Source organism: Anomalospiza imberbis, chromosome 12 (assembly GCF_031753505.1).
Source record: "Anomalospiza imberbis isolate Cuckoo-Finch-1a 21T00152 chromosome 12, ASM3175350v1, whole genome shotgun sequence".
Lineage (NCBI taxonomy): Eukaryota > Metazoa > Chordata > Aves > Passeriformes > Viduidae > Anomalospiza > Anomalospiza imberbis.
In genome coordinates this window covers 18,959,727-18,986,125 of record NC_089692.1, presented here as the reverse complement: position 1 = coordinate 18,986,125, position 26,399 = coordinate 18,959,727, and the positions used below count along the sequence as shown (strand labels likewise).

General features: G+C 60.3%; 1 protein-coding gene across 4 annotated transcripts in view; it reads left to right on the top strand.

The window, feature by feature from the left end:
• Positions 1 to 4,598: 4,598 nt before the first annotated feature.
• Positions 4,599 to 26,399, top strand: part of GSE1 (Gse1 coiled-coil protein) — a 100,719-nt gene continuing 78,918 nt past the window's right edge. For 2 of the 4 annotated variants that reach the window (XM_068203157.1, XM_068203155.1), the window contains exon 1: positions 5,173 to 6,560. In XM_068203157.1, the coding sequence (XP_068059258.1) occupies positions 5,580 to 6,560 (981 nt within the window). In that variant the 5' untranslated portion in view covers positions 5,173 to 5,579. Of the gene's footprint in view, positions 6,561 to 26,399 lie in introns of all 4 variants that reach the window. The other 2 variants (XM_068203154.1, XM_068203156.1) reach the window with 2 other exon arrangements.

The following is a 26,399-nucleotide window of genomic DNA, read 5'->3' as shown; positions in this document are numbered from 1 at the left end:
ATCAGGGCTGGTCCCAGTGGGGGTGAGCAGGAGAAGCAGCATGAGGTCAATGCTGTGGGTGCCCACGGAGGGATTTGGGGCATGGGGTGCTGGATCATCCTCTTAAATTCATGGACTCACAGGGTGCTCCTGGGCATCCTGGCTGGACTCAGCCCCTGTGACCCCAGTGCCAGGCACTGAATGTGTCCCCACATGGCTTTGTCCTCCGGCTGTCACAGGAGCAGCAGAGGCTCAGAGTGTCCCCACAGGGCTGTGGTGGCAGTCAGTGGTCCCGTCCTCTCCTCAGAGACACCTTCCTCCTTCCTGCCTGCTGGGGACCATGCCAGCAGCATCCTTCCCTCCTTCCCTGCCTCCTCTCTCAGTGTGCAGCTGTAATTCCAGCATGGGATGGCCGTGTCCCCTTCCCCTCCACCCTGTCACCTGTGCACAGCTTTCCTGGGGTCATTATTCTTTGATTCCAGGCTCTCTGCTGTGCAGAGGCAGATGTTCCTGCTCTCACCAGCTGGGATCTTGGCCAGGAGCATCCTTGACTCACCTGCACGGCCACGCGAAGGACTGAGGGAAAACAGTTTGCAAGCAGGAGAAAAACTTCCTGGGCTTTTCCAGCGAAAGGAAGAGTGAAAAAATCAATTAAGTCAGTCCAGAAGTTCAAAGAAAGGTTGAAGCAGCAGATAAGGGATATATCCCCACTATTTCCATGAACCAGCCCTATCTCTCCCATCTGAAAAATCAGCACCGAGTGCAGAGATCAGCCTTTTTAAAAACAAAAAAAAAGGAAATAAAAGCTTGCTGAGACAAATAGAGCTGTTGAGTGCAGAGTTCAAGGTTGCTGAACTCCAGACCAGTGTCCCAGCGTCCTGTGGCAGCCACTCTGCCACCTTCACCCCAGGCAGGTGACACTGTGGAGCTCAGACTGGCCGCCCCGTGCCTCAGTTTCCCCAGGTGGCACGGCAGGGATCGTCACTCATGGGGGCATGTGGTGGCATTTAGATGTCCCTGCTGGATTTTGAGCAGGGATGACGGCAGGGCTGGGCTGCCCTTCCCAGTGCCCTTCCCTGCCTGGCTTTGCTCTCCGGCAGGACGCCAGGAGCCCACGGGCGGAGGTGGGAGCCCGGACAGGCGCCGTGGAGGCCGCCGCTGTTCTGCCTCCCCGGCCACGCACGGCTGGGAATTGCCTCCTTGGAGAAATATTCCCTTTTCGAACACCAGACCCTGCCGAGGATTATCCAGTGGGGGTGGCTAGGGCAGCAGTCACGCTGTCTCGAAGGCACTGTGTTGTTTGAAATGCTCTTTAAGGCACTTGATGACTCACAGCAACAGCTGGAAGGAATAAGCAGTTGGTAATTTCCATATTAACCTCCCGGTCCCTGGGATGTGGGATCTGCAGCACGTGCCTGCTCCTCGGGGTGCCGGGGAATGGGTGCTGCTGGGGCCTGCCCTGCAGGGCCCCGAGGGCAAAAGGGACTGGGATAGGAACTGGGATAGGAATAGGGACAGAGAGGGGGATAGAAATGGGAATGGGGATGGAGATGGGAATGGGGAGGGAGATAGGGATAGAAATGGGGATGAGGATGAGGATGAGGATGAGGATGAGGATGAGCATGAGCATGAGCATGAGGATGAGGATGAGATGGGACAGAAGTGGAAAAAGAAAGGGGTATAAGGATAAGAATAGCAATAGGGACAGGCACAGGAATGGAAACGGGAATGGGGATGGCAATGAGAATAAAGATAAGGCTGGGGCTGGCCGTGGGGATGGATGGAGGAATTGAGGCAGGAATGGGGATGGAAATGAGGATAAGAACAGGAATGGGAATGGGGACAAGGATGGGGATAGGGATGGACCCAGCAGCCCGTGAGCTGCTCATGCATCCATCCTGAATCCCTGCCCTGTACAAGCCAGAGAAGCCCCCTGCCCCACGATCACAGCTGTTTGTACAGCACCTTGCACAACTGGTGCTGAGTCCTGACGCAAGACAGGGCCTGTCCCCTACCTTGTAAGGGACATCTGTCCCCAGGGCTCGTCTTTGAGCACGGGGCCAGCTCTGCGCCGCAGCCAGCAAGGTACAGTGGGATATTGGCCATCCCGAGCCAGCGAGGAGCCACCCTGCCCTGCCTCCCACTGCGCTCACAGAGCTGGGCTGGAGGAGCAGACCTGGCTGTCACCACCCCCAGCCCAGGGGTGGCTGTGGAACGCCAGCTCTGGCAGGAGGGCTGCGCGCCGGCGGGAGCCGCGGTGGAAAATCCTGCGCTAGGCTCGCCTTGATCCCCGCGCGCCCCGGGGGACGCGTTTGCCGCCAGGGCATATGTTTTCAGTTCTTGCCGAGGCCGACTTGAGAAATTTTCTCTCCCTCCCAGCTTCTCTGTTGCAAACAGCAACCGCAGGGCCGGGGCGGCAGAGGATGATAAATGAGCTGCTCTGTCCGGGCGCAGCCAAGGCCCGGGAAGCTGCTCCGAGGCCGCATCCTGGTGGGGTGCGGGGGGAGCCGGGGGCTCGTGGTGCCTCTGGAGAAGGCACGGAGGGTTGGTGTTTCAGGGCAGGGTGGGGAGGGGGATTTGGCCCTGCTGAGCTCTGGACTTTGGATACGGTGTGTTGTTTTCTCGCCCATCTGCGGAGCAGGCGGGAGAGCATCTGTCGGCTGCGCTCGAAGGGTGGGCTGAGCTGGTGGCCACAGCTCCTGGGGGAGCTCCAGCTGGGCAACCGGGGTGAGGCATTCCCAGATCCGGTGCTGCCGCCTGGGGTCAGGGATCCCATCCAGCCCAGTGGCCCCTTTCCATCCGGGAAGAGGGGTGACACCGAGAGACCGAGTGCATCTTTAAAGAGCATCTGAGTCATGTCCACCCCGACATGCGGCATTCCCGCTGCCTTCGGTGCATAGAGCAGCCACCACATCAGCCCTATAAATAAATAAAATATAACGAGGCCCTGCTGTCTTCTGGAAACCCCTGAAAAAGCCCCGTGGAGCCAGTTCTCCCAAGGTATCGTATTCCCGCTTTGTGCGTTGCCTCCCACCCCCTGCTTCTTTACTACCGGAGCCATCTGCGTGGAAACTGGATCCGGGTCCCTGAAGCGCCCTCCTGCCCCTGCCCGCGCTCCAGCTGATGTCACACAATCTGTTTGATCTCAGGGCCAGTTGCTGGGGAGCACCGGACGCTGTCACCCGCAATCCGGGTGGGAGGTGACACGAAGGGTTGGTCAGCCCAAGGGGGACCCAGACCGGGTGCCCTGAGAAGTGATGAGGAGCAAGGGACAGTGTGGCTTCTGTGCATCATCTGGGAGTGCTGGCATGTGGCTCAGGCATCCATCCTGCTGTCCCTCTGTCCCTGTGTCCTATCCAGCCACTGACCTTGCCTCTTTGGGTTTCATTCTGCACCCTCCAAGCTCAGGGAGACTTGCAAGGACAGCACCTGGGATATTGCAGTGACTTGCCATGAACTCCAACTCCACAGCACTGCCGGGAGCAGGCTTCCTCCTAAAAAGACTGCTTGAAAAAATCCCCCTTCCAGCTCCTAATATATTTATTTAATCGGGAGAGCCGTGCCGAGCCGGTGGGCACGCTGACGAGCCGCTGGGGTGGTTAATCAGTCAGGTTTAATTGAGGCTGGCCCTGGGCACAGTTTGCGCTTCCGCGGTGCCTATTGTCCAAGGACAGCAAAGTGCTTTCCAAGCATTAAATCTTATCGCGGGCTGCGAGGCAGGTAAGGATATACCGGGATTATTGCATGCGCCGCTGAAACGCCGCCAGCTCCGGCTGGGAACGCATCAGCTATTTACCAGTGAGTGGCAAAGCGACGCAGCATTTTAGGACCGAGCGGGAAATAGAATCTGGTATTGAACTGGAACAGCGGCAGTAGTTTGAAAGTGGAAATAAATTACCGGGGGTGGTCGGGACACCGAGTTAATGGCTGGAAAGGGCAGGAAAGGCTCGGTGCTTTCGGTGCGATCCGTCCTGCCGGCGTGAAGCAGGACACGGTGCCTTTGGGGGAGTGGGAGCCGCACAAAGCGCCGTGGTGTGGTTATGGGGTGGCGGGTGGGACACTGGTGACGAGCGCGGAGGGGACAGCGCGGGCGGCGGCCCCGCGTGGGGGCCGGTGCGGGGATCCCCGCGTGGAGCCGGTCATAAATCCCCTCGGGGGGTGGCTTTGTAAAATCCCCACGTCCCTCCCCCGTGGGGTCCCTCCGCTGCGCTCCGCGCCGGGCTGGCGGCGGGCGGGCGGGGGGTGGCAGCGGCTCGTTCCTCCCTCCGGGCCCCCCCGGGCGGGCAGGTCGCGGCGGGGGGGCCGGGGAGGAGCCGGGCCGGGGGCGCCGGGGCCGGGAGGCGGCCGGCAGCCGCCCTTCCTCCGCGCCGCCGGCGGGACCCAAACTTTCGCACCGAACTTTTATCCCGGGTTTATTTTTGTTGCTGTTCGTGGATATTTTGTTGCCGTGGGGAGCTTTTTTTGTTGTTGTTGTTGTTGCCGTTGTTTTATCATATTTTTTTTTTCCTCTTTCCTTTCTCGCTGCCTTCCCCCGGCGGGAGGAGGCGGGCGGAGGGGTGGGGGGGGAGCGCTCCGCAAACCCGCCCCCCGAGCCTGCGTGTCCGGCGGAGCCGCGGGATGAGCCGGGGGCGGCGATGAGCGCGGCGGGGCCGGGGGCGGCGGCGGGGCCGGGGGCAGCGGCGGCGCCGCTCTCCCGCAAGCAGCGGCTGATGGCCGCGCTGGCGGCCGGCGAGGCGGCGGCGGCGGCGGCGGCGGCGGGGGGGGGCGGCCCCGGGGCCGCGCAACCCCCGGCGCCCCCGCTCTGCTGCTTCATCTGCGGCGGCGGCATCAGCCGCGGCAAAGAGCTCAAGCTTCAAGTGCGACCCCCCCGCGACCACCGGCCCTTCTTCCCCTTCCTGCAGCACCAGGAGCCGGCGCCCGGAGCCCGCGCCGTCTCGGCGGAGGGCTGCGCCCTGGTCTGCGCTGTCTGCCGCTGCTTCCTGGGCGAGCAGTGGGACTCCTTCGAGCGCAGCCGCACGCCGGTGGAGAAGCGCATGTACTGGCTCAAGCGGCCCCATCAGTGCGAGGCGGCGGCGGCGGCGGCGGCGGGGGGAGCCGGGCTGCGGCGGGGGGCCACGGGCTGGGACCCCGCCGCGCCGCCGCGCCGCGCCACCGGCCACCCGGAGGAGGAGGAGGAGGAGGAAGAGGAGGAAGAGGAGGAGGAGGAAGGGCCGGCAGCCGGCTCCGAACTCTCCGAGCTCTCCGACGCCGAGCCCCTCTCGGAGCCCGAGGGGGCGGGCGGCGCGGCGCGGGCCCCCCCGGCGGCGGGGAGCGAGCGGGGGCCCCCCTGCTGCTCGTCGGACAGCGAGATCAACATCACCAGCGAGGAGGAGGAGGAGGAAGGCAGCGTGCGGCCCTCTTGGGCACCGGGCACCGCCTGCTACATCTGCGGCAGCCCCTTGGCGCCCGGCGCCCAGCACCGCGTCCACGTGCAGAAGCAGGAGAAGACCTCGCCGGGACCTTTCTTCCCGTTCCTGTGGCTGCACAGCCCCCCGCCGGGCGCCCAGCCGCTGTCCCCCACCGGCAGCACCCTGGTGTGCCCCTGCTGCTACGCCTCCCTCATGCAGCAGTGGCAAAGCTTCGAGCTGGCCAACGTGCCCGTGCTGCAGCGGCTCTACGTGGTGCCCCTCAGCGCCGGGGCCATGCCCGCCAAGGGCCGCCGAGGGATGAAGGAGGACGGCACGGGCATCCCGCCGGTGCCCGAGGCTTGCTACCTCTGCGGGGAGGAGTGCGGCAAGGAGGCGAGGCCGGTGGCGGCCAAAATCACCAACGGCAACGCGAAGAGCACCATGCATTTCCCCTTCCTCAGCCTCCTGCCCTGCCCGCCCGGCGCCAAGGGGCTGAACAAGCACTGGGAGGTCAGCAGCTGCCGCAAGTGCTTCGGGGTGCTGCAGGACCTGTGGGCCATGTACAGGGCCTGTCACAACGAGGAGCTCATCTCCTCCGTGCAGAGTTTCCTGGGGAGGTACCACCAGGTCTTCTCCGCTGGTGACCTCTCCGGCCACCCCGCTGTCATCAAGCCCGGTCCCACCTCTGTCTGCTACATCTGCGGGGCCGAGCTGGGAGCTGGCAAAGAGTTCCAGCTCAACGTCAACCCTCCAGGGCGATTTGGGGAGAAGGAGCCCTTTTTCCCCTTCTTGACGGTCTACCCGCCCGCCCCGCGGGCCAGACCGGCCGACTCCACCGGGCTGGTGGCCACCTGCATCCTGTGCTACCACGACCTGCTGGGACAGTGGCTGCAGCACGAGGGCAGGAACTCCCACCACCCCAGCAGCGCCTGGTCCCGGCAGTACAAGGTGGAGACCTTCGTCTGCTTCTTCTGCCGGCAGGAGAAGAAGCGATGCCTTGGATTAAAAGCGGTTCAAGTGGCCAGACTTCCCGTCTTCCTCTACACCCTGCGCGTGGCCAACAGCCTGCTGGTGGACGATGGGAAGCAGCTGACCATCGGCGCCTGTGCCGAGTGCGGGGCCGTGGTCCTGGCTGGCAAGAGCATGACCCCGCCAGAGCTGCTGGCCGTGGCACCCCCGTCTCTCCTCCCCAAGGTAAGGCAGCTGACCCAGACCCCATCCCTCCTTTCCCAGCGCTTCCCACCTCTGGAATCCAGGAGGAGTTGGAGCAGTGACATAGATGGATGCTCTTCTTTTGGGTCTGGGTCCTGGGGGTGAATGCTAATGGATGGAGTGCCTTTAGCAATGAACTTTTGGAGCTGTCAAGCTGCGAAGGAACAGATAAAAACCCTTGCAGGAGGTGGGAAGAGCCAAGACCTGTCCTGTTCCAGAAGTGTCTGTGTTGTTGGCAGCTTCGCATGAGGGAGGTGTGAGCCAGGACAGAGGAAATCCCAGTCCTGTCCTGCTTGCCATCGAGGGTGCTCAGAGGTGCCAGAGGGGTGGGAGGCCTGCCTGGCCTGCTCTCCATGGGACCATCCTTGGGAAGCTGGAAGGAGCTCATGGGCTCTGTAGGAAACTTCCCAACTTACCCCCAGTTTTACAAGGTGCCTTAATGAAGGGGTTTCCCTTGGAGAAGCCCCAGTTCTCCCCATAGCTGATGGGCAAGCACAGGGCTGGGTTCCCCCCACCCATGCTGCTCTGGTTATCCTGCACTGAGGGCTCCTCAAAAGCCCTGCAAGCCTGAAGGGTTGACCCAGGTGCTGCCAGATTCCCCAGTTGCTCCTTTCTGTGGGTCCCCCTGGGGTTACACAGGTTGCTTTGAGGGCATCACCTCAAAAGCACATGGCAGAGCAAAAGTTTATTCCTCCCAAGCTTGTCTTTCTCGTGGGATGGGAAAATAACAGCTTTTACTCCCAAATTTCCAGCTTGTGGGAGCTCTCCAGAGCTGCTGCTCTGCATCAGCAAACCAGGCCCCAGGCTGGGCTCTGTCAAATGCCAACATCCCAAATCCCCGAGGTCATTTTCAAAGCCTTTCAGCTCCATCCATAGCCAGAACCCTGCAGCTCTCTGAGGCACTGGCATTTTCTTTAGAAATGTAAACCAGTCCTTCCAAGACAGCGCTCCTTTTCTCTCCCATCACTCTCCCTTGGCTGCTTACAAATATAATTTCGCGTTCAGCTGTGCTGGCTCCTGAACTGGGGGGGACACTGCTTGGAAAGCCACCAGGCAGGAGCTGCACTCCCCTGGAGGGTGCCAGGATGGCACGGGAGGTTGGGTTGGCACCGGTGCTGGGAATCCTCTAGAAGCTGTTGCTTTTGGGGGGTTTCCCCCCGGTCTGTCAGCCTGTGCTGGATGGCCCTGACATAATCTTGGGTCATTTGTGGATGCGGGTGGTTTATTTTCATGGTTGCTGGGTGGGTTGTGATGCCCACGTGGCCACGGGTCTGGTGGCATTTGCAAGGTGCTGGTGGCCACGGAGGACTCGGGAATCAGGTGAGCAACCCGTGGTGCTGATCCAGGGGTGGTGCTGGAGTGCCCCAGCTGGCTGCAGCTGATGAGAGGGGCATCATCTGCATGTCCCCAGCTGGTTTTTCAGTCCTCTGCCCCCTTGGTGTCCCCAGGCCACCTCATGGGGACATTATGGACAGCAGTTCTGTCCCAGCATGGGTGGGTGCTCTGGGTGCTTCTCATGGGGTTCCTTAGTAACCCCCCCAGGTCCCAGCGTTTTTCAGGCATGCCAGTCCTCGTCCCCACTGGCCCCAATCCCCAACTCCCAGGAGGACACCAAGTGTGTCCCGGGGAAGGGACACTACTGAGTTCCTCCTCTTGTTCCCAGGTTTGCTAATGAGCAAATTAAGGGGCTGCTGCAAGGGGCTGATGGCAGGAGGCACAGCAGAGCTGCCTGGGGATGTCGTGGCCGGGCTCTGCCCTGCCCTGGCGGGGACACTGGCTGGCCAGAAGGTCTTGGCGCATTTTCCCTCCCTGTCTCCACATGCTTTCCAGCAGGCTGAGACCTCACAGATGTCAAGGTTATTTAAAACACGGCTTAATGCTTGGGTAGGGCACTTGGTTAATTTAGCTGTACCCTTGTTCAGCCGTGCTTGCTGCTGAAAGTCACCCCAGATGAGCCTTTCACTCTTGTGCGACACCCAGGTCCCCATTCCAGTGGGACCACGCTGGAGGGAATGAGCCTGAGCAATTAGAATCATCTCCCCAGTTCTCCTTTCAGCTCTGCAACTTCATTTTTGGACTGCACTTGCTTTTTCGCATCCCCTGCACGCAGCTGTGGTTTGCTGCTCTCTCGCCCGTGTATGGTTGACACAAATGGTTCAAAGCTTGAGGTCAAATACCCCAAAAGCCACCAGACACCCCCACATGTCCCTCTTTTAGCAGGGCAGCAAGAGCAGGGTGGGGCTAAGGTCCTCTCTGTGACAGTGTGGAGGTGCTGATGAGGGACCCCCACGTCTGAGGCTTGTCAGGAGGGAGGAGCCACTGATATTTTGGATGGGTGGTGCCTCTGCTGCTGGTTTGGTGGTGGGGAGAAGTGGAACAAGCGATGCTCTGTGGAGGTGTGGTGGTGCCTGAAGTTCTCCCTGCTGCAGGAGGATCTCCTGGAGGTGAGCTCTGCAGAACCCTGCTGTGGTTGGCACGCATGGGGCGGGTTTGGGTTGTCCCCTCCAAGAAAAAAAAGGCAGTGCGGGGTGTAGAAAGGGTATCTGGCTTGGGCATCCTTTGGCTCGTCACCCTTGGTGCCCAGATGTGCACTGTAAAAATGGATTTGCTTTCCAGCTGTGCCCCTCACAAGGGGAAGCTGTGTAGATCAATGCACTTATTGGTGCAGGGCTCTGATTTTGGGGTATCCAGGTGGGATATCTCCTGCTGATCTGGATAAATTACCTGTGCATCCCACTGGGATGTGCATCCATCTCAGAAGGAGCTGCTTCCTCCAGCAGTCGCTGCTGGGAGCCATGGCTTTGAATAAACCACAAAATGCCCAGATTTGGAGATTTGGTTGCTTCCTAGGGGTGACAGTGGCCTGTTCCCGGCTGGCTGTGCCTTCTGAAATCACCCCTAGGCTCTCCAGCCCGCTCCGCAGGGGTGAAGTGATGCATTCCCAGCTCAAGGGCTGCTTGTCCTCAGCCTGTGTGGTGTTCTCGATGTCCTGTGCTCACCAGGAAAAGCTTCCTCTGTCTTCCAACTCTTCCCATCTTCACCTTCCACTGCTCTCTCTGCACTTATGTACCTGTAAAAGTGACTCCTCTTGAGGTTTTCTGGTTTTTTTCCCCTTAAATGCCACTTTTTGGAAAAACTTCCAGGTATCTGGAAAGCTCTCAAACCCTACCATAACCTGAGCACAGCTGTTGAGGACAACCAAATGATCACGCCCAGCCCACATGAGTTCATGACCGGCAGGTCCTTGTCACCTGCTGTCCTGTGACAAGGTGACCCACTCAGTGGCTGAGGGAAGGCTCTGGATCTTGTCTGGGTGGACTTTAGTTAAGACTTTGGCAGCATTTCCCACAGCATTTCCCTGGAGAAACTGGCTGCTCATGGCTTGGATGGGTTGCTGTTCCATGGGTAAAAAACTGTCTGGATGCTGGGCTTGGAGTGTGACAGGGAATGGGGACATGTCCAGTTTGTGGCTGGTCACCAGTGGTGTCCTCAGGGCTCAGTATTGGGGCAGCAGAGCTGGGAAGGGTCTGGAGCACCAAGAGAGGCTGAGGGAGCTGAGGAGGCTCAGCCTGGAGAAAAGGAGGCTCAGGTGGGACCTCCTGGCTCTGCACAGCTCCTGACAGGAGGGGACAGCCGGGGGCATCAGGCTCTGCTCCAGGGAACAGGGACAGGAGGAGAGGGAACGGCCTCAGGCTGGGCCAGGGCAGGCTCAGGGTGGATATTAAGGAAAATTTCTCCACTGAAAGGGTCATCAAGCTCTGGCACAGCTGCCCAGGGCAGTCACTATTCCTTGAGGGATTTAAAAAATGTGGCTCTTGGGGACATGGTCACTGGTGGCCTTGGCAGTGCTGGGGGAACGGTAGGACTCGATGATCTTGGAGGGCTTTTCCAGCCCAAACAAGTCTGTGGTTCTGTGCTCAGTTTCCTTTGGTGCTGCGTGCTGGAGGTGCTGGCATGGAGCTCCTCGGGAGCAGCTGGATCTCACTGCCTCTCCCAGCCTTGTCCTCAGGCTGGTTTCTGGGAATCACATGGTGTTTTCCATGCCTCATTCCCACTTTTCAGAGCACACCTGGGGCTGGTGGTGTGGGGCTGTGCCTGACAGGGCACAGTCAGTCCCCAGGGGCTGAGTTCACTGTATTTATTAATTGCCAGCAGTGCTGTTGGCTCAGCTGGGGATTTGGCCCCTTCTGCAGGTTCCCAGCTCCAAAGGTCATGGCTGCGTTTCCAAATCACTGCGTCGAGCTGACAGCTGTTGGTGGGCACTTTCCTTTTGGCTTTCGAAAAGGGTTTTGGGCAAAAATCAAAGAGTTCTTGTGTTCTCCACTAAACCTTGTCCCACTGATGCTGAGCAGCAGCCAAAGCTCCTGGATGCCAGAAAAACAAACCCAGCAGGCGGGGAGTGATGCCTGAGCCCTCCTCCTGCATTGCACCAGGCCACACTATGGGATATTTGGGTGCACTGCAGCATGAGAATTAAGAGACCTGTGTAGGAAGAGCCCCAGGCACCTCTGCCTTCTTTTCAATCTTTTATGGATTTTGAAGGAAATCAAAAAACCTTCTGGCCACTGGCAGTGCTTTGGGTGGTGGTGCTTTTTTGGCCAAGCTGGTGGCACCTCTGTGTCATGTGTGGGCTCCAGTGGGGTGGCACAGGCTGCACTTGGCTTCTCCTCTTCCCTTAAATAAGGAGCAGAGCTGGTCTTACTCATCTCAATCTTTTGGCTTCCAGCTTGGGTTGGTTTTGGTGGTTCTACCTGTGCTTGTGGCAATTTTTGCCATCACAAATTCCAGCAGATTCAGAGCAGAATTTTAGCCAGCTTCATTGGGGTAAACCTGTTCAGTTTGCAGCATGTGAAGTTGTTTTTAGTGAGGCCTACGTTGCCTTTCAGCAGAGCAGCTGCTGCAGCCAGCACCGGCCCGGGCTGGCATTTTCAGAGGAGATCTCAATCCCAGCATGGAGGTGGCAATATAATCATGATATGACTTCATGTCTCGGGGCACGGCCTCCCTCGGGATCGTGTTCCCAGATGGCAAACAAAGAAACAACACGGGGAAAATGCGCCCTGGGCTTTCTCCTGCCGCTGAGGTCAGGGCTGCTTTGCTATGTGGGAACTCCCACCTGGCTGTCCCTCCTCATCCTCACCACTTAGCCTGTGTCAGTCACCCCCTGTGGTGGTGGCTTGTCCCCATGGGGTTTCCAGCTGGGCATGTTTGTCCTTCAGCCACGCGGTGGGGAGCAGCACAGGGGTCTTTGCTTTGGCCGGGCTGACCTTGCTGGACCAGCTGTCCGAAATTCCAGGGCTCCTGTGCTGCTGCCAGCGCTGTGTCCTGCAGACCTTGTGCTGACTCCACAGCTCACCAGCTGGCTGCTATATATTTATTTTTCACCCTGCCCTCCCTGCTCTTTGCTTTCTCCCTGCCTTTCCCAAAAGCAGCAGCACTGCAGGACTGGCAGCTCGAGCAGGCACCTGCCAGAAGTGCTGGTCTGTCAGTGTTCTGCACCCCCTGAAATACCCTCTGTGGGCACCCTGGGGAGAGGGACCCGGCTCCACTCTCACCCCATGCAGTGAAAATGCTTTTGCAACCTCTGGAGCATCCTCTGGAGTCGCAGCCAAGTCGGGAGATGGGGTAAAGGGACGGCTGGACGGCTCTGGCTGCTGCAGCCAGACAGATGTTTTGTCCAGACACTTGGCCTTTCTCAGCCGTCCGGGAAGCTCGGTCGCAGGGGGCAGCCTGGGATGCTCTTTGGCTGCTTCCCAGCGAGGAGGGACTTCCCTGCACAGCAGCGTGGGTGCCTGGTTTTCCAAGTACATCAGGAATGGCAGGAGTTGGCTTTTCACCCCTCAAGATACCAGCTGGCTCCTGTCCTGACGCCTCTGTCAGTGTCCTTGAGTGGCAAGGAGCTGGCTCCATCTCCTGAGCGGGTTTTGGGGACCCACGCTGTTTTGGGGCACCGGGCACAGCTGGTTTACCAGGAGCCTGTTTACACCTCTCTGGCTGCAGGAGGTGCCCTGGATCCATTCCCACTCCGTTTTTTGGGGTGGGGAGGGCTCTGTTTGCTCTCTGATGGCAACTTTGGCTCCTTTTTTGGAGTCGGTCCTGTGCTGCTGGGCAGCATCTGGCCAGATGTTCCTCCCTGCAGCGAAAGGCCTGTGCCACATGGTGCCATCCTGGCCTGGAAAGGATGGTGTGGAAATGTCCCTCTGGTGTGTCAGGGGACACTGCCCTCCTCGGGGACTGCCAGGGTGGGGACTTGGGCGCAAATCCAGGGAGATGGTGAGGCAGGGGGCATCCCTGGGAGCTGGGGCAGGAGTCCGGCTGGCGGTGGCAGCCTCCCGGCCGTGCCGGGCTCTCTTCCGCTCGGAGCAGCTGGCGGCGGGAGCCTTTCCAGCAGCACGATTCCCCCGGGCCCCGTCCCAGGGCTGTGACAACCCCGGGTCCCCACCGCCAAGGCGGGTGCCAGCGGTGCCTCGGGCGTGCCTTGGCTCCTGGCGGCGCCGGTGCCGCGCGGTGGCACGTGCCAGCCGCGCTGTGGGGACCACGGGGCTGCTCCTGTGCCAAAGGCAGTGCTCCCGGCCATCCCAGCCTGGTTGCCCTCCCTGGGCCTTGTGGAGGGTGCCAGAGCCCCGGTGCCAGCCCAGGCTGCTGCGGGCAGGTTGTGGTTTGCTCCCGGTGCCGGCTGAGCAGCTGCTGCGGCCTCTCCCCAGCACACGCGAGCCGAGCCGTGCCCTGGCTGGATAAACAGCCTCGTGCAGCTGCTCTGGCTGCTGTGGGACTCCTTTTCCCTGCTGGATCTTCGGTAGCAGGGCAGGGATGAAGGGGACGGCTCCAGGGTGGATTTTTGGCTGGGCTGGGAGAAGGGTGACATTACCTGGGTGCGCTTTGCAGCCTGGCGTGGGTATGACGCTGCTTCTCCCTCTTTGGTTTCCTTCTTTTCCTCCCCCCTTCCACGTTAGCACAAGTGCTGCCGGGCTTTAGTAGCTCTCGGGAGACTGAAGTCATCTGTTTACCCACAGAGCTGGCGTGCTTGGAGCAGCAGCTGCCCTGGCTTTCCCTCTCCAACCTGCCGGAGAGGTGCCTGTGCCGAGCGTGCCGTGACCTGCACCGGGGCAGAGCGAGCCTGTGGCTGCTCTGGGCTGCCTCACACCCCATCCCATCCCACCCCATCCCATCCCATCCCACCCCACCCCATCCCATCCCATCCCATCCCATCCCATCCCATCCCATCCCATCCCATCCCATCCCATCCCATCCCATCCCATCCCAGCGTGGGGCTGGGGTGTCCGTGCTGTGGTGGTGCAGGTGTAGGAGCTCCCTCCATCCAGAGAACTCCCAAGATGTTGTGTTTTGGTGGCCGTATCCAAGCACCGGTGCTGGATGGGCCATTCCTGGTGGCACAAGGACCTGCTGCAGCATTTACTGAGAGTTATTCCATTCCAGCATTGCCCGCCCTGGTATCCTGGCAGAGCCAGGTCTTGGCAGGGGTGAGCAGCTGGGTTTTGGGGCTGGCTTTGACCAGGAATGTGTGGGGAGGGTCCTGGCACCCCCATGAGGGATGTGGAAAGGGCAGCAAGTCTTGCAGGGACTGGTTTGCTCTCTCCCAGTGAATTTTTGTCTGCCACTTTAGAGCTGAAACAAAACTGAGACTCAGCTGGGATGGGAGGGAAGGTCCTGATGGGAGAGGGGTGGTGGCCACCCCGCAGCCAGGGGTGTTCCCCCCTTGGTTTGGGATGGACAGTTGCCTTTCCTGGCCAAACGGCAGGAGCCTGGACTGCTCCCAGGCTTCCAGCCCCTCTGTGACCCCCTTGAGGCTGTGTCCTGGCATGCTGTCACCCAGTGTGTCCCCAGCACCTGCTGTTTTGGGACTGGGGATTCCTATTGTGGGTGCCCATCCCTGCAGGATGTGCATCCCATGGCCACAACTGCCACAACCCCGTGCCGGTGGAGTTTTCCCAGCTAACCCTCCAAAATGGTTTTAATTGTCCTCCCCAGCTTTGCCCCTCCTTGGAAACGGGGAGTGCATCAGCTGATGGATCTGAGGGGCCACCAGCAGCCACCTGTGTCCCTGGGGACACCAGGGAGGGACCTTGGAGCGGGGAACATTTTGGTGACAGCCAGGACGTTGGGCTCTCGCTCAGTGTTTTACAGCCACGGTGGGACAGACAGAGCTGGGAGGGAGAGACTCACAGACAGCTGAGGGTGTGGGGCACACAGCAAATTGCCACCATCCCCTTCCAGCATGTTTCTGCAAAGGGGCTGACTTCAGTCGGCTGTGAAGCTTTACATCGAGTGATGATCAAGTGCTGATGGTTCCAGTTATTATCCTGACCAGGAATAAGTGTATATATATATATATATATATATATATATATATGTGGATGTATAGATGGATGTCTCCTGCCCCTCTCCTCATCCTCACTGCCAAACCAGCCACATTTTCTTCTCCCCGTCACTCCCCCTGCTCCGGGAGCAGGCAGCAGGAGTTATCCCGGAGTGAAAACACTGCAAAGACAAGGCCTTTCAGTTCTCCCTGGAGGCAGCGGTGCCAAGGTCAACCTGGTGTGGGGACAGGGCTGGATTGTCCCTGCTGGCCCTGCTCTTGGTGTGGGTGGCACCCCGGGGTGTCCCAGCTTTTCCCAGTGTGGGGCTCCCAGGGGTTCCTGGCTGTTCCTGGTGTGGGGCTCCCAGGGGTTCCTGGCTGTTCCCGGTGTGGGGCTCTGGTTGTTCCCAGTGTGGGGCTCCCAGGGGTTCCTGGCTGTTCCTGGTGTGGGGCTCTGGTTGTTCCCGGTGTGGGGCTCCCAGGGGTTCCTGGCTTTTCCTGGTGTGGGGCTCTGGTTGTTCCCGGTGTGGGGCTCCCAGGGGTTCCTGGCTGTTCCTGGTGTGGGGCTCTGGTTGTTCCCGGTGTGGGGCTCCCAGGGGTTCCTGGCTGTTCCCGGTGTGGGGCTCCCAGGGACCGGGGGGAGCCGGCTCTGCTGCCTGCAGACACAGTCCAGATGCTCCGGCTGCGGCGTCTCTGGAGGGGGAGATGAATTCGCTCCTGCCGTCTTCTGTTTTCAGTCCAGAACATCTGCACAGTAACTGGGAAATCTGGGCTTTCTCCTGCTTCTCAGCCAGGTCCTGTCAGCCCTTTCCTCTTCCAAAAAGGGGTTTGGTGGTTGTTTTTTTTTTTTTTCCCCTCCCCTTCCCGCTATTGCTTGTGCTGTGTAACCTGCTCCCTGCTGTGCATCCTGTCAGGGCTCTGCTTGGATTTTACTCCAGAAGGAGGATTTGGAGGGACCTCCCCATCTCAGCCACTGCCTGAGCTCAGGGATGCGGATCCCCAGGAGCAGATTTTCCTGCGGGGCTGTTCCCTTGTGGCACTGGGATCAGCCAAGCTGCTGTATCACGCATTCCAGTTTTTCTTTTCCTTGCTGATCCTGCATCCTGGAGCCTGGGTGCTGCACGCTGTGTGCTTGGGGCTGGACAACCTCTCCCAAAAGCTGGCACTGGCAAGCATTTGAGGCTGCAGGGTGGCCCCCACCCTGATCCCTGTTCTTTCCAGCAGTGAGTGGCTTGGCCAGGCTGGCCCTGGGCTGGCCAGGACAGCTCTTGGCTTGGCAATGTCCCACACGGGTGAGGTTTGCTCCGCAGCCGCTGGCTCGGGCTCCTGGCACGGCTCTGGTGGGTGCTGGGCACCTCCTTTTCCTTGCAGCTGCTTCCACCATGCCATGGGGACCCTCAGGAAGTGTCACCCCAATAAGTGAAGCCCTGGAGGAGGAGTAAATCCTGCTGTCATGTCCTTCCCCCCTTTCCCATGCAGTCTGTGCTCTCACCCTGACCTTCCCCACCAGAGCTGCGGGGTCCAGTGAGCCCAAATCGAGCTCCATCCTTTATCCACCCCTGCTCCTTCTCCTCCTTCATTCACAACGATTTCCTCCCTCTTTGCTCATCTTTTAGTCCTTTTGCTGTGCTCTGCCCCACCCCTTGCTGCCCTAGTTCTGGCTGTGCTGGCGCTGTGCCCCGTGCCCTCTGCTCGGAGCGGAAGGAAGGGCTCCAGGGAAGGATGGCAACGTCGGGGTGATGCCAGCAGGGGTTTGTCCTTGGCTTGGACAAGGGACTGACCCCTCAGAGGGGCTCTGGGACCATGGATATCATGGGTGCTGCTGCCCCAGGCGAGCAGGGCTCTTGCAGGACACAAAGAGACAGTGGAGGAGGGAGATGCCACCTCTCTTTTCACACTTTGGGGACCTGTGGACAAAATGCAAGTGTTGCTGCTCGCCCTTGGGCTCCCTGCTCCCAGAGGAGGGGGAAACCCTCAGGATGAGATGATTTTGGGTGGCCTTGAGGGCCAGCAGGCTACCTCGGGGGGTGGCTGGGCAGGGTGGCTGCGAGCTTGCCACCCCAGACACCTGGAGGTGACGTGTGCCCGCTGTCCCTGTCCTGGGGACGGCCACACAGAGCTGCCCTCACAGCTGCTGTTTCTGGCCAGCCCGAGGCCTCTGCACCGCAGCCACCACCGCCGGGGCCAGCAGCTGCTGCCCTTTCCCTTCTCGTTCCCTCAGAGCCGTGGGATGGATGGAGACAGGATGAGGAATCCCCCCAGCGTGGGCAGCAAGGCAGCGGCTCCATCCCTCTGGGGATCTTCCCTCCAGCCCCGTTCTCCTTCCGTTTAAAGCCGGACCGTGTCTCTGTGCCTCTGTTTGGTGGGCGGCTGTAAAAATAGCACTTGGTTCGAGTTAGGAGGGTGGCGGGGAAGGGCCGGGAGGGGGCCGGGGTGCAGGGGGAGGTCCGGTTTCTCCCTTTCCTGGAGGAATTAGGGAGGCCACATGCTGCCAGGAGTGTTTGGCTGGTAGAGGCAAGCGGAGGCTCCGAGGAGGCGAGCAGGCGTCCGCACAGATGGAAATTTGATCACCCACGGCTCAACAGATTGTTTGATTTATTTTAAAATCAAGCAGATGGCTGCAACAGGAGTTTGTTTAAGTTCAGCTCTGAGCTGGGCCAACGGCCAGGATACTCGGGGGTAGGCGTGCCAAAAAATGTTCAATGACTTTGGTCATCACCCACCTCTCCTCCTCCTCCTCCCTTCCCTCGCTCCAGCGCACACACCCGCTCCCCCTCTTATCACATCCTCGCCTTCATCTCTTGGCTCCTGCATCTCGCTTTGTCTCTCCCGGCGCAGCCTTGCCCTCCACTTTTCCTCCCCTTCCACGTGCTCCAGAGGGTTTAACTCTTCCCCAGCCATCCCCTCGCCCTGGTTCCCTTGTGCTGGAGGGGTGCAGTGGGGGTTGTCCCCAGGGGACAGAGGGAGAACCCCTATCCCCGGCCTCTCCCCTCGTGTCTGTCTTCTCTGGGACCAGTCTGGGGGGAATGGAGAGCTGTGGGAGCTGGCTGGATGCCCAGAGGGATACCCTGACCCATACCCTGACCCCTATGGCTGTCCCTCTGTGGTGGGGAGGGGTTTGGATGCAGCCTGGTGTCCCCCTACTGTGTCTCGAATTGGTGGCAGCCTGGATGAGTTGGGGTCCCAGCAGTGTGGGACCCCCATGGTGGGGTGTGAGGGGTGAGCTGGGCATGGAGCAGAGCCCCTGCTGCAGCCCGTGGTGGCTCTGGATGTGTTCCTGGCCTCGCTGCCATATGGCTGGCAGGGAAAGGGCTGGAGGAGCCAGTGGGAACAGCCTGGGATGTGCTAAACTGCTGTAAATGCGATGAGGCCTGCTGTGCTCAGGGCTTTAAATCACCCAGTGCCACCAGGCTGCCATTGCCTGGGGGGGTCTGACCACCCCAGGGTGGCACAGGGTCCCCAGCACGCGTGGCCATGTCCCCTCAGCCTGCCAAGGGCCATCTGGGATGTTCTCTGTGGCAGGGACAAGGAGCTCTCTGCACCTCCTGGGGCGAGTGGGTGGGATGCTCCAGGACCACCGGGCATCCTTGGTGGCCTTGGGATACCCCTGTGCCCCACAGCAGCTCCCAGCACCTCAGCAGGTTCAGTGCACCCTCTCCCTGCAGGTTTCCTGCTAGAGAATTGCCCATTCTCCCATTTTTGGGAGCAGGGCTGTGTGATGAGACCTCTCCCCAGCTCCCCTCTGCTCTCCACGGCGGCGGGCTGGGGGCTGTGGCTCCTGCTGGGAGTAGTGCGTGGGGCTGGAAGGGGTTAAGGCAGGCAAAGGAAAACAAGAGTGCTGCAGGGCCTGGGTGGCTGACAAGCCAAACAACTGTTTTTGACTCACTGTTGCTGCCTTGCCAAGTGCAATTGCTTCCACATTCCCATCCCCTGGCTGGAGGGGCGCGGGGAGATGTTGGCTTTTTGCGGTCAGGAGGGGAAGGGGGATGCCGGGGGAAGGGCTGGCTCTGCACTGCTTTTTCTCAGCTCTTCTCTCTTCAATTCCCCTCCCTGGCCAGGGGCAGGAAGGGGCAGGGGGTGATGGTGCCAGGGGGGTGATGGTGCCAGGGGGCTGATGGTGCCAGGGTTTTTCGGGCCAGCTTCTGGTGGAGCACCCCTTCTGCCAGACTTAAAGGTGGGAGAGGGAATGGAGGGGTAAAATGCACCCCCAGGGTGTCTGTCCTGCCTTTTCCTGCTGTTTGTCTGCAGGGAAGAACCTGAAAAGTGGCTCCTACTCTGTCAGGGGGTGCTGGTGGGTGTTGGGGGCCAGCAGCACCCATTTCCCCCCCTCCATCCCCTCAAGAGTGGAGCCCCACATCCTCAATGTCCCTATTCCGACCCTCCACAGGGATGGGGAGCGATCCCGTTGCTCAGAGATGGAAGTTCTCATGTGAGGCTGGGCCCCCCACCTTGCCTGGGTGGGGGCAAATCTGCCTGCAGCCCTTGGGGGACACACACAACCCCAATAAAATCCCCAGGCCTCCGGGTGCTGGTGCCGTTGTGTTGGAGACAGGAAGAAATAATTCCTTGGAGAAGAGGCCGGGGAGTTACAGCGAAGATTTGAGCTACTCAGGGCCGCTGCTTTGTGGAGTTAATTATCTTCTGAGTCTGGGTTTTTTGGGTGTTTTTGGAGTTGGTGGTTTTTGGTTCTTTTTCTTCTCCTTGGGATTATTTCTTGGCAAATGAGGCGTTGTTCTAAAGCACTGAGCTCTGCTCCCTCGGAGCTCCTGGCTGCTAAGTGCTGTGGAGGAGATCCTGGTCTTAAAAAAAAAAAATACAACACACCAAAAAAAAAAAAAAACACCCTCAAAAAAAGCCCTGCTGCTTTTGCAGTGTGAATATGGGGTCTGGGATCGCTCAGGAAGATTCTGTGTTCCTGGGGGTGTTTCTTTGGGGAAGCTGGAGCAGGAACCTCCTGTGGGCATGGGCAGCACTGGGATGGACAGGGGAGGATGTGGAGATCCTTGGAGGGGTCCCTGCAGGGATGTGAGCTGTTTGGTGTCCCCCACAAAGTCCAGCCTGGATTTGGGGTCTGGAAGGAACCCCCAGCATTTGGGAAGCTGTGAGGGTGCCCTGTGAGCTGACCCTTGAGTGAGAAGGGGGTTTATGGGGCATCTTGTGTGGCAGCTGTTTCCCCCTTTGGGATGTTGTGGGGTTGGGACATCGCTCCAGCATCACATTCCTGTCACCCTCTGGCTCTGGGGGCTCTGCTGCTGCCTCCCCCCACTTTGGAGAGGCCACTTCCCCCTCCTGACTGTGGAGAGGGTCTGACTGTGCTGGGACAGCCGGGACTGTGGTGCAGAGGGTGGCCTGGATGCTGTCGGACAAATGGGATGCACACCTGGAGCTGCTCCTGCGGGATCTGACTCCTCTCGCTGCTGCTGCTGTCCCTGTTTAATCGCAGCCTCGTTTGCTGAGTCCCAGGGGAGGGAAGCGGCAGCAGAGCAGGAGCTGGTGGTGCTGGAGGTGAGGATGGAAATCGCTTCCCCTGTTCATGCTGAAGGAAGGACCCCCAGAGCTTTACCCAAAACATCCCAATGTCCACGAGGGATGTGGGAGAGCCGGCACTGGTCAGACACACCATCCATCATCCCACCTTCAGGAGAGCTGCAGTCCAACCTCTGCCCCTCTCCTGAGCACCCACCACCCCGCAGGAGCCATCCACGCCACTCCCACCCCGCTGGCACCGTGTCACCAGGGCAAACCCCCCAAACTCTGCGGAGCAAACCAAAGGGCCCTCCCGGTGCGCCCCAGCCACAAGTGGCAGGGGATGCTCGTGTCCCCGATGTCGGACACCTTGTCAGCTCCTAATCCCGACATGAGAAGGCAATTAGGGGCCGGGATCCCCTTCCCGAGGCGGCAGATGGGGCGCGGTGCCGCCGTGGGGCTGGGGCTGGGGCCGGGGCCGGCTCTGCCTCCTAATGTGTTTGCAAATCCTCCCCAGCTGAGGGGATTAAAGCCGGCATCTGGCTCGCTTTAGAATATTAAAACAAAGGGAGTTGTAGGCGCCATGATCGGGGGCAGGCGAGGGAGGGAGCGGGGCCGGGGCCGGGGGTGCTGCTGGGAACGTCTGCAGGAATCCCCCCCTCCTCTCCCAGCCTTTCCACGAGGTTTTCCCTAAGGAATGAACCCCGCGGTGGGGCGAAGACGGCAGGGCACAGGCGGCAGCACCCGGGGAGCAGGGGGATGCTGGATGCTGGGGGCGGGCGGGCCGCGGGGGTGCTTTTTGGGGGGGCGAGGGAGGTTTCTCTCTGCTTTTTCCACCCCGTTGCGCTGTTCTGGAAGCGGCAAGAATTCAGGAAGCCGGCGTGCGGCGAGTGCCAAGTCAGGCTGTACCGCAGCCAAGCCCCTGCTTGTTTTCTCGTCTTGCTGGAGCCAGTAAGTGACCTTATTAGCTTAGGGGGCAGCTGCCTTATTAACACACATCTGGCGGCGAGGGGGCCGCATAGGCCCGATATTGTCTCCCTGCCTGCTCCCAGCGTGGCTGGGGGGGCTCCCCCCGTGGCTTCTGCCACCCCTCCCAGTAGCAGGGCTGGCATCCAGGCAGCACCACTGCCCCCCATCCCCCTGGGAGGGGGTTTATGCTGGGGGGGCAGGATTAGGCAGATGGGGTGTGGATTTGTTGGGGATTAATAATTTAAGGTTATAATCTGTGTGAGGTTATAATCTGCAGGGGAGGGAGGGGTGTGGGGTCCCCCACCAGCGTGGGGCCCGTGCTGCTGGCATTCCCATGAATGCTGCCCCATCTCCCATCTTCTGTTTTTTGGGGCACAGCATCACCCTGAGGGGTGGGATCACTCAGAGGGGCTGGACCACCCATGCAGCATCCTCACATCCCTGCCAGCAGCCGGGGTGGGCACTGGGATTTCCTTCTGGATTGGTGTCAGTGTCTCCTGCAGGAAGGAGAGCCTCTAGCATGTCGGCTTCGGGGCTTTTCCAGCACGTTTGGCTCTTGAAGCGGGTGGGTTCCCAGGAGCATGGGAGCTGGGAGGCTCTTGCTGTGCCAGGACAGGGAGCTGGGGGCTTTTTGCAGGTGTTGAATCACCCCAGGCTCTGCTCAGGGCTGCCCTGTGGGTGCACGTCCCATCACAACCAGCCATCATCCAGGCCTGTGCCAGTGTCCACCCTCACCCAGAGCTGCCCATTTCCTCTCCCTGGATGCAATCAGAGCCAAGCTGGGAGCACGCCTGTGCCACATCCCGCGACCTGGCACATCCCGGGGGGTGCTGGGCGCCCGCCCCCCGCCTCCACCACACAGGGATGCCCTTTGTCCTTCTTGGCGAGTGGGGGAACTCAGCAGCTCTTGGCTTCTCCCTTCTGTTTTGGAAATTCAAAACATTTGCAGGGCGGCCCACTCGCGCCCTGCCGCCACGGAGAGAGGCACTTGGCTGACTCCTCTGCTTTCCTTGGCCGCTGCTCCCTCCCGCTCACGCTCGGGGGGGTCTTTTCTCCACCTCCTCACCCCTCTTTTTTCTTTTCCCCCCTTTTTTATGGTGGTTTTTTTTTTTTTTTTTACTTCCCTATGCTGTAAGCTTGGAAAAACACCACCAAGCCTGCAGGAAGGGCCGCCGAGGGGGCCAGGAAGCAGAGCCCAGGGCAAGCGTGGTGCAGGCAGCGCCGGTGCCCGCTGGCCCCTGGCACTGACCTTGCTGTCTGCCGGGAAGGGCGGCTGTGCCGGGTGGCCGGAGCAGCCCCGCGCTGCACCAGCGCTAATGAGCTCTGCCTGAGCAGAAGGATTAATTAGCTGCTGGGAGGAGAGGGAGGGGGCATCCTTCTGCGGGGACTCCGGTGCCACCGGAGCCTGGCACGGCACGGCGCTCAGGGCTGCCGCACTGGCGGCGTTTTTGGGATGCTCCAGGAGGAGATGTGGCTCTTCCCGGAGCCAATGCCATGAGCCAGGAGAGGAGAGGGAATCCCAGTGCCACACTGGGAAGGTACAAGAGCTGCTGATCAATTACCCACTGTATTCTATTTTCCACCCCCCCCCAAAGAAAGCCTTGTAGGTTTTTTTAATTGATATTTCTGTGCTGTTGTCCCTGTGGGAATGGGAACCGAGGGTGTGACATGGATGTGTCAAATATGTCCTGTGGAATCTAAAATGACACTACAGGGGACAAAGTGGCAGCTGGCTGGGAGCTGTGTATGGGCAGGGCCTGGCTGTGTGCTGGGGGTCAGCCCTCACCCCAAAATCCCAAGGGCTCAGGGATGCTCAGGAGCGTTGTGTTGGGGACTGTCACCCTCCTGGAGGGGTGCTCCCAAGCTGGCTTGGGGCTTTTGGTGTCACATTTAGCTGGGTGGATTTTAGGGGGGGTGGCTGTGTGCCTTGTCCTCCACCTGCCCCTCGGTGCCCCTCTCTTCTCTGGAGAAGCAGACACGGGGCAGAGGTGACATCAGGAGGGCCCCGGAGAGACAAGCAGGGACATGGTGTTGAGGCCGGGAAGGTCGTGAGGACGCGGAGCTTGAACTTGAATTAGATGGTAATTGCGACGTGCCTAATTACAGGGAAAGAGCAAATCACTCCGGTGCTTCATAAAGTGTCTGACACGGAATAACGAGGATAATTAGCAATCAGACGGGAAGCTGCTGCCTCCCCGGCCCCCGAAAGCCCTGGGGAGCCCCGCTCCCCCTCCCCTCCGACAGCATCTGCCCCTGCCTGGGGTGGTTTGTCCCCCCCACCATGGGACATCTGCCCCCCAGCCCCGCCAGAATGGGACATTGGCCCAGCAAAGCCACCCGAGCTGGGGTGAGGCGCAGCTGGTGGCCGTGTCCCCTGCCCAAGGAGGTCTGGTGGCTGGGCCGGCGTCCCTCCCCACGTGTGTGTGTGTCCAGGTGTCCGTCCCCACGCGGATCCGTGTCCAGGTGTCTGTGCCCACACCCGTGTCCAGCTGTGCAGCTCGCGCCTGCTGCCAGCAATGCATTAATGCTGCCTGACGCTAGAGCGCACCAGAAGCATGTCGTGACATCCTCCCGGGGACACGGCTCCCAGCAGGGCCACCTGCCCCGGCCACCTGCCCCGGCCACCCTGCCGTGACCCCGGAGGCACCCGCGGCCACCCTGCTGGGGACCCCGGCTGGCTTTGGTGGCCACAGGGGACGTGAATGGGTGTCAGGGCTGGGACTGATGGTGCCTAATTGCACTTGGAGGGAGTGGGAGGGGTAGAGAGTTGTGGCACCCCAAAAATCCCCCCCGCCATCCCAGCCTGGCTGCTGTCACCCCTGGGGGACCGGGAGGAGGGCAAGGAGTGTCTGCTCCCAATTAGCTGCACTTTTGATGATGCTGCTGTTGGTTTAGGGAATGTGTCCCCACTCAGGGAGGCTGGGTTGTGCTGGGGAGCTGATCCTAAACCTCCTGTCCACCCATCCCTGCACCCAAAGGCTGAGCAATATCCTCCCTCTGGGCACGAAGGGACTTCCCAGCCCCAAAATGCCCCTGGCTGAGGAGTGCCAGGCTGCTTTGGTGACTTCACTCCAACTCCTGCTTTCCCTGGAGCCACCTCACTCCTGTCCCCCACCCAACACCAGCAAGGCCCATCCCTCTGTCCCCTTCCCAGCACCTTCTGGGAATCCCACAGCAGATCCCACCAGGATTTTTGGGCTGGTTTGCCGCTGGGTTTGCTGGGAGGGCTGAGCACACAGGTGCCGCCATGGGGATGATGTTCCTGGTGTCCCTGAGTGCTGGGGCAGGGTGGAGGTCACGCTTCCTCGTCTCCTACGTGCCTGTCTCCTTCCCTCCTCTCCTGCTGGCTTCTCCTTTTTTGTTTCCCCCTCTTGGAGCAGCTGTTCTCTAATAAGCTGTTAATGATGATACAGTAAGTAGGAGCAGAGAGTCCTGCGGGAGCTGCCACGATTTGTGTAATTGGCCTCAGAGGAGACAGAAGTATCTAATATTTACATGCCGGTATTAGTCCCCTGGGAGCCTGTCTGGGCTGGCACGGGAGGCAGCTCCCAGCCTCAACCTGTCTGCTCCCAGCTGATGGATCCTCAGATCTCCAGTGGATGGGAACTGCCGGCTGGGACTGGGGGGATCCCCTCCCCAAAAAAAAAGCTGGGGATGGCTGAGCATCCCCAGCAAAAGCTGGGGGGGGTTTGCAGGTGTTGAATCACCCCAGGCTCTGCTCAGGGCTGCCCTGTGGGTGCACGTCCCATCACAACCAGCCATCATCCAGGCCTGTGCCAGTGTCCACCCTCACCCAGAGCTGCCCATTTCCTCTCCCTGGATGCAGAGCCAAGCTGGGAGCACGCCTGTGCCACATCCCCCAACCTGGCAGCGGGATGTTTGTGGGAGCAGCGGGGTTGGGCTGAGCTTCCAGAGGGGAATTCTGAGGTTTGGGGAGCCCTGTGCTAGGGAGGGGTGGAGGCAGGAGCTGGGGATGTCCCAGAGTGAGTTTACCAGGGCTTTGACCTGGCTCTTGAGGCACAAACATGTTCCTGAGCTGGCTGGTGCCTGGAGCAAGGAGTGGCAGTAAGAGGGATGCTCGCCATGTGGCCACCAAGCACCCTCTGCCCTGTGCCAGTGGCTGGGGTGGGTCCCTGGGAGCTGTGCTCCTGGAAGGGCAGGTTTGGAAGCAGCGCTGTCACCGTGCTCCCAGTGGGCTGGGTGAGCCGTGGGGCTGGGCAGGGGCTGCTGAAACTGCCCCTGGTGATCTTGCCTGTAGAGCCATGAGGCCGGAATGCTGGGGGAAACTGAGGCACGGCTGGGGAAACTGAGGCACAAAGGGCTGAGGAGAAGCCTGCCTGCCCTCCTGCCAGCTCTCACCCTATGGCGTCTTGCCCTGGGCTCCATCCTGTGTGGACAGGGTGCCACCAGGGCTGTCCCACATCCCTCCGTACCCCGTGGTGTCCCCAGGGCTCTGGGGCTGTCCCCTCCTGCTGGGGGTCAGTCTCTGGCCAGGATTCCCTCAGCTGAGCTGAGCTGTTTTGGGATGCTGGGGCCGTGCTCACTCCAGTGCTCACGTTCCTGCACCCCCAAACCTGCAGAGAACCCCCAGAGGAGAGGGGAGGGACTGGCATGGGGGCACCAATGCTGAGCAGTGGGGCCAGGCAGTGGGTACATCCCAGTTCCCTGCCTGGGGTGGAAGCTGGGGGGTGCCATGGTCCCCCAACCCATCTCCCATTGCATACTGGCGTGCTGGAGGGGACCCCAGCCCTGTGGGATTGTGTCCCCAACCTTTCCCACCCAGATTCCCACTCTCCATTGCCTTGGCCACCCCGGAATGGTGGCTCAGTGCCTTCTGCAAGGGGAGGTGCCCATGCTGGGGGTGCCCTCCAGAGATGGTGAGAGGGATGTGGGGGGCTGATGTGGGGGGTTATTTTGTGGGGTGCCAGGCTGGGCACAGCTGTTCACCCCGCAGAATGAAAGGCTCAGTGTTTCCCAACTGTTTTCCAAAAGACAAGTGGGCAGCTTTGCTTTGGAGGTGGCCTCATCCTGCCCGCTGGGACTGGGCTGGGAGCCACCAGGACCTGGCA